General features: G+C 47.6%; 1 protein-coding gene across 1 annotated transcript in view; it reads right to left on the bottom strand.

Annotated features, from left to right (window-relative positions):
- LOC109372334 (ATP-dependent 6-phosphofructokinase, platelet type-like) overlaps window positions 1-7,457 on the bottom strand; it is an 84,303-nt gene that overhangs the window by 3,308 nt on the left and 73,538 nt on the right. The window contains exons 13-16 of the mRNA XM_019625425.1: window positions 5,673-5,743; window positions 4,050-4,137; window positions 3,129-3,416; window positions 1,372-1,471 (exon numbers count right to left, since the gene is read on the bottom strand). Of these exons, the coding sequence (XP_019480970.1) occupies window positions 1,372-1,471; window positions 3,129-3,416; window positions 4,050-4,137; window positions 5,673-5,743 (547 nt within the window). The remainder of the gene's footprint in view (window positions 1-1,371; window positions 1,472-3,128; window positions 3,417-4,049; window positions 4,138-5,672; window positions 5,744-7,457) is intronic.

Here is a 7,457-nt window from a genome sequence, read left to right as displayed (position 1 = left end):
CAAACCGTAAAGGAAAAAGTTAGTAAATTGACTGCATTAAAATTAAGAGTACTTCATTAAAAGATGCCTTGCAGAAGGTGACAAGGCATACACAGATGGAGGGCAGATACCTGCACCATGATTGTCAGAATATAAAACAAATGTGCTGTAACAAAATACAAAAAAAAAAAGCTATAAAATAACATAATCAAAATATTTTGGAGCAGAGTGGATCAAAAAACAAAACCCAACCACATGCTGCCTCCAGGAAATGCATCTCAGCTACAAGGACAAATACAGACTTAAAGGGTGGAAATCGATACTCCAAGCAAATAGCAAATGGTATCCAGAGAAAAGCGGGATGTTTATATCAGATGAAGCAGACTTTAGAAAACATAATAATCCTCTAAAATAATATAAACAAAGCAAAATATTAAACATAACCAACCAGTAGGAAAACAATACCTGAGCCCACAGGAGAAACGACGTTACACAGACAGGAAGAACCAGCCTTTCCCTCAAAGCCACAGGGAGCCTTTGAGGCCCACATGACAGCAGTGGTCTAACGGTGACAGGTCAAGTGTCCCAGAAGGGTAAGGAACTGACCCGCCCGCAGGGAAGCACGCGGTGCTGACACTAGTCTGGAGAACCAGCCTGGTGACCCCAGCGTCCGGCCCCATGGGACACTCGGGGCCCAGGCAGCAGGGTCAGGGGTGGTGGCTGTCATGGTGGATGGGCATCAGCACGGGGCCTGTCACAACCCAGCATCCTGTCAGCTCACCAGTCCCGGGAACGCTGGCTGCTTCCGCTCACGGAAACCACGGAAGCAGCTGGACTGGGGAACAGCTCGGAGGTTTAATGGCCCGTAACTAGAGGAAGCGAGGACTGGGTCCACGTTGTCCCAGGTGCTTCTGGGTGGCATGGCACATGGGACAAGCACACGCTTAGGCTGTGGGGGAGGAAGCAGGCAGGACACCTCCAGGACTTGTTTTCCTTCAAACAAGGTCTGAATGAGCAGAGTCTTAAGTGTCTTACGTAAAAGCCAATACACAGTGTCCACAGAGCACAGATATAAAACAAGGAGAAATGTAAAAAATAAAAGAAAACAAGGAAAAATGACATCTTGGTGTCTTGCTAAGGAGCCCAATAATTTTCTGGTTATTAAGAGATGAGTGTCACTAGATTACTTGATGCCTCCCATCGCTAATAAGCAGGAATAGAGCACTTTATTAATGTATACCTAATATAACCTTGAACGTCATACGTAGCAACTGCAGAGTCTAATAAGGGTAAAAGCAACATCAGTGCAGCTCAGGGCTGGACACGAGCAGAGGCGGACCCAGTCCCTCTTCCCGGAGCACAGGCAGACCCTTGTCCCCCACAGGCTTGTACCTTTCCCCTGCGCCTCCTTCAGTTTTGTGGTGATCCACTGCATGGCTCGGGCAGAGATTTTGGTTCCAAAGTTTCTGTCAAATGGGGACGGTGCCCCGCCCTGTTGTGGTAAGAGTTATTAGAAATGTTAGTCATGCAAAATACCTTCCTGTTTATTTTTCAAAATGAAATGGGAATAAAATTACATCACATTTTTAAGAGACTCAAATTTGCAAATAGGGATTTTGGGTTTGGGGGGGNCTGACGAAGGGAGAGGAGTCCTGCGGGGAGAGGAAGAAGTCAGACTCCTCACACCTCCTTGGGTGGGAGCCAGGTGCCCAGGCTCCCCGGCGGCGACGAGGTGGGCAGAGAACACCTCGGGACCGAGGGGAGAGGGCGACACATGGGTAAGTGCCAGGCCACCCTCACTCCACACTCACTCTGAGAGGGGCTGTCACCTGCTCTCGGCACTGAGACGTTCCACAGGGAGCACGGTGCTGAATACATAGCTCACTAACCACAGGAATAGGAAAAGGGGCTTGAACAGAAGGATGGACTTGAGATAAATGCTAGGAAGAAACTATGCTTGACTGTACATACTGTAAGCAGCTAGAACATACTAAGATAAGCATCCTTAGATGAAGTGGGAAAATAAGTAAATCCACAAAGTAGGAAGAAATAAGCAGAAGTTAACGTAGAAAACAAACTGAGAAAATCTAAGTTCTCTGAAAAGTAAAGTTGAAACTCTACATCACTGTTTTTGTCAAACATTGGAAATTAAAGTAATAAACACTCAGATCTGATAAGGTCTAATCAAGAAAACTAAGAGAGGGTGAGATGGTGATATCGGCACAAATCACCTACATCTGGAATGAATGGGACCGGAAATGCTGCAGGCATTAACGAGAGGCCATTATGAAAATTTTCATGCTAAGTGTTTTGAAAATTTCCTAGGAAAAATAACTTAGAAAAATGATTCAAGAAAAAAAAAACACCAGTAGGTGTATAAACAGTAAAGTAATTCAGCAGTCAGCTAGCTCTCTCTGCAAAGAAAACGAGTTTGATGGGAGGTTTCAGGGGGAGTTTTATCAAACTTCCAGAAATGAAAANTTTTTTTTTTATTTTATTTACCAGCACTAGAAACAAACCGATGCCATGGGTTTAAGGAAAAAAAAAAATCTTAGGAAAACATTCTCAAGAACTAGGTCTTGCAAGGAAAATAAAACTTGAGAGCCTACTGAAAAAATTTAGACACCGAATTAAAAAAAAAAAAAAAAGCATCTCTGTTGGATACTGATCTTCCAACTCCTATGTGGTTTCCCAAGTGTGACTTACAAATACCATAACAAGGATGTATTTGATGTTTATTGCCTTTCAATAAAAAATGGCTTAACACAGCACCAATATTGTTTTGGATGTAATTTAACATCCTCAGTCTACAAAGGGGAGAATAATGCTGACAGCCAGGCTGAAAGCATAACAAATGCTAAAGGCCGATTCAGGTCAATGAATAAAATTACAAATATCTGGCTCAGATTCTGTCCTCAAACATCAAAGCAGGGCCAAAAGACCTGGCATTCACCACAAAATGACAGAGGCTAGAAGTAAGTTTGGCTCAGCCAAAAACATCACAAAACTAATTTTAATATTATCTCAATCATAAAACACGGTGACCCACTATGGCCTGAGCTTTAGATGCTCACCGTCATGTAGGGACACGCTGTTGTGGCCGTAGCACAGGAAAAGAGTGGTGCAAATCTTAGGGAGCTGAATCAGAGATGGTCAGACTTTTTTTCATAGTTTTCAATGAGCCAGACCCAGCCCACGTCTCCGGTGTGCTGGTAGATAAAAGCGGGCTGGGGACCCTTGTTAGCGAGCGTCCATGCTACCTGCTTTGCTGGCCACAGACTTACGTCGGTGATGGTGTTCAGGGCAGTGTCGGCACCAATGCTGAAATCAGACCCCGGCACATTGTTGGAGACAGTGGCAGGGACCATAACCATGGGGACACAGAACTCCTCGTGTTTCTCCCGGGCGGCTGACAGTTCCAGCAGTCCCAGGTAGGCCTGCAGGACAAGCGTGTACAGTTGTGGGGTAGGAAGGGGAGGCAGCAGCTGGCACTGACAGACCTCCCAAAAGTCAATGTGGAAAGGTGTTAACATCACTACAGGGATGAGCACCTCCTTAAGAACAAAGGGGCCCATGGGATATTGTCATGTAGATGGAGACTATGTCTCATTGGCAAGGGCATCTCTTATTGGCAAGGGCATCTCTTATTGGCAAGGGCGTGAGTATCCAAGACTTGCATTTTCTTTCTCTAAAACAAAAGGTTAGCATGGGGCTCACCTTGGCTGAATAGATAAAAATAAGGTGGCACAGACATAAAACAATGACCTGGCCACATAACTACCTTCCTCCCTGAAGAGCCCATGGGCTTCAAGTTCAAGAGAGAGAATCATTTCTATTGACTTGAAAGACATCGGAACTCACTGAGCAGATGAACCTCTGCCAAAGAGTCAAGTGTCACTTCCTGCTGGGCGAGTCCTGCCCCCTGCTATGCTGTGTGTCGCAGTGGTCCAGTGGCAGGTGGAGCTTGGCTCTATGACCCCAGTTCCTGAGGAGCCTGGTGGAGCTGGCACAGGCCACCATTGCAGCCTACAGCACCGAGGAGCCAAGGGGTAAGCACAGGTGGGACGTACCTCAAAGCCACCAATGATCAGCAGTGCATTGATGCTGTGGGCGTGCATCTGGGTGGCAATGTCCTCCAGGTACTTCCCGGGCAGTGTCCTAAAACAGGTCAGCACAGACCAGGTCAGAGGCTGCACACAGTGGATGGAGCACCGCCAGCTCCCCGGCCACCTTGTCCCCATCTGCACGGCCCAGCTGTGTAGCACTGAGCACAGAACGGCTACTCCCTCCTCCGTGTGGCTGGCGGAGAGCAGCATGGGGAACCACACACGGCAGGGGTGGCCAGGGATCATGTCTCAGAAGGTGTGTTTTCAAAAGAAAATGGGAAGAGGCTTACGGCTGTCCAAAAAAATCCTATGGCCTCATTAGGAAGGGGAAAAAGTCACAATAACTTGTAAATACTCATAACAAATATCATTTGAACAGAAACTTCCAGTTCTATGCCTTATCCAATCTAAGGTCCTTTAAAGTCACAGCCTTCCATATTTGCTGCTCCCCGTTTCATCACCTATCCCAAACATGCCAACAAGTGGTATCAGACACAGGATAGTTGGCCATGCCCAGTCCCACAAGCCCACCCAACACCCACCCAATTGTTCCCATCATTTCAAGTTCAAGAGAGAGAATCATTTCTACTGACTTAAATGACAAGAGATGAAATGTTTGTACTGTTGGTAGATTTATAAGAAGCCTCAGGGCAAACATACAGGCCTGGGTAGGCAGGGGACACAAATGGGCGTCACATCAAGGACAAGATCCCCCCCAGTGTCTAGAGAGCATCAGCAGGATGTGCTGTCAGTTCACCCAGAACCTGGGGTGTCATTGACAGGCTGCAGAGGCCCGGGAGGTGCACTGGCACATGCCCCACTTCTAACTGGGGCTTTGCCGCCCAGAGAATCATGGGCGCTCAGAGGTCGGACAGCAAGCTGCTGGGGTGAACTGGCCACGTCCCGAGGAACACAGCAGCTGGGGGACACAGGCATCCTGATTTCAAAGCAGAATGGAGGGACAATGAGCTAACACTTGTATGGAATCCATTTACAAGACCTACATACAAATTACATTCCTTCCATATAAAATGTGATATGTAGTGACAACTGATGTTCACTTGCACCCTTGAGATCAAAGATGAAAAGAACTGACTTAATATTAAATAGCAGTGCCTGGTTAAAATAGCCTATCCCCAGCTGTGTGGGGAAACGGAAGCTTTCTGTAATTCAGAAACATGCATTTTTGTGCTGGACTCACTCGGGGCACTTCTCCAGCTGTAGGAACCTGGTCCCCCAACATTGGTGGCACTCAGCTCTGTTCCCAGGGACAGTAAGCCACTAACAACGATTCTGTAATTCTGGTTTACATAGTACAGTCACCACAGCTCAATGACATCATTTATCCTTGTCACCTCAAATAAGATGCAGGATTTCTGCCCAGCACTTGATTCTTCAAATCAATGGACACAAGGGATTTGGGGAGGAAACAGTTCCCAAGTTATCCGCCTCCTGGGGTGGGGCAGGATGTGAAACAGGGCCGCCCTCCTGCGGGATCCCTTTCCAGATTCTGCACCAGCTACTCTCCTCTAGGAGATGGCGCTTTCTTCCTCCTAAGAGCACGCTGGAATCAAGGTGGGAGATTACCGTTTTGTCCCAAGAATGGAGCCACCTTGTCCAGTCCAACCTCCGACATCCGACCAGCCGATTTCTTTGATCTAACATGCAAACAGAATGAGACAGCTGAAGTGAGAAAGCAAGGGAACGAAGTTTTATAAACAGCCCCGATGCCGGCACGTCCCGAGGGCTGTGTGTCTGCAAGGATCTGCGAAGTGTTGGTAGANGGAGCCGAGCCCATGAGGCAAGCATCCTTATTACTTCAGAAGCTTCTATCAATTTCTTAACCTTATTTTGGGGTGGGGAGGGGGTCCCAGTTTCCCTTAAGAATCTGATCAGCTCTGGGCTCACTTCTACAAAAAAATTTCAGGAGATTCAGGGACCCTCTGAAATGAACAATGGGTGAGAAGTTCCTAAGTCACAGGAGTGGACGGCGAGGTGGATGTGGGCAGGCGTGCAGTCAGGAGCCTGGGCCCATGACTCCAACCCATCTCCCACTTTGTCATCTGTGGCATGCGCATAAACCAGAGTGCACCCCAAGATCGTTTCCACATGCTTCTGACTTTGTGCAAATAAATGTCACTTGTCTCTATCTTAAATGGTGGTTAAGGCCCAGTACTGAATGAGGGACTTCATTTGAATAAAGTTTTCATTAACTCATATCACTGTATGAAAGCTGACCGTTTCCCCTAAAATGTCCATCTACCCAAATATCACAAACAACAGAATTCCTAAAGCCAGTGGTATCTGGTAGGACGTCCAAGTGGGAACCGTAACGGAATTCGCATGTTTTTCTGGGGCTGTGTTGAGCCTCCCTACCTGCTGCATGTGGCCCAGTACATTCTTCCTGCAGTCGAACACGCCTTTGCCCTCCTCTGAGTAGAGCTGGTAGATGAAGTCGGTGGTGTAGTTCTCACTGCAGCTCTCGTTCCTGAGACACGGAGAGCACAGGGCTCAGTGCTGCGCCACTGGGGGCCTGGTGGGGCACAGGGCCACCCCTGCCTCATTCCACACCCTGTCTTCTCTATAAATGTCAGCTGCCTCGTTAAAGAAATGACTTGGAAATATCTTTTTAAAAAGACTACAAAGGAAAAGGGAACTTAAAGAAATTACCCTTCAGGCTTCTAAGTGTGTGCGAGTTTTTCACACGAAACAGTTACTCTGCTTCCTTGGCCCAGCATCGTTCAGTGAGGGTCCTGGCGGACACATGGTGGCTGGTTGGGGGTCAGATCGTGACACAGGCTCCTTCCGAGAAGACAGGTCCCCACTGAGGGAAGGCAGGGGGTCACTTACCTGAGCACGAGTCCCCTTTGAATGGTGGTCTTCATCTTCTCTGTCAGGTGCTCCACATTGGACTAGGAGAGAGGGCTCCATTAATCACACGGGAAAGCTCACCGGCGCCGGCTGCATGCCAGGTCCTGCACCACTCTAAGAGCTGAGCGGGGCAGCTCCCCTCCCAGTTTATATTACTGTGGCGAGGACAACAGGCAGTGCCTCAGGTAGTGACAAGTCCAGCGGTGAAGATGACAAACAAGGTCGTGTTGCTGGGCACCCTTGTTTAGTGAGTGGAGCTCAGCTTCCATGGAAAACGCTTTCCAAAATAAATAGGTTTCCCTCTAAAAACGTTAATTCACGTATCCTGTATGCTTGCCCTCTGTGTCCTGATCTATTTTCATGACAGCATTTCCTAACTCAGAGGAAAGTATCTGTCACCTCACTTTATATAGAATCGGATACAGCTGCCTATGGAGCATTTGGGGAAGGGGGCGCTACAGAAACTTACAAGACTGAATTTTGTGCACAAAGTCTCTAAGG

The sequence above is a fragment of the Hipposideros armiger genome, unplaced genomic scaffold (assembly GCF_001890085.2).
Source record: "Hipposideros armiger isolate ML-2016 unplaced genomic scaffold, ASM189008v1 scaffold_626, whole genome shotgun sequence".
Lineage (NCBI taxonomy): Eukaryota > Metazoa > Chordata > Mammalia > Chiroptera > Hipposideridae > Hipposideros > Hipposideros armiger.
Note: the sequence above shows the minus strand (reverse complement) of the source record. Positions and strands in the feature narration are given on the sequence as shown.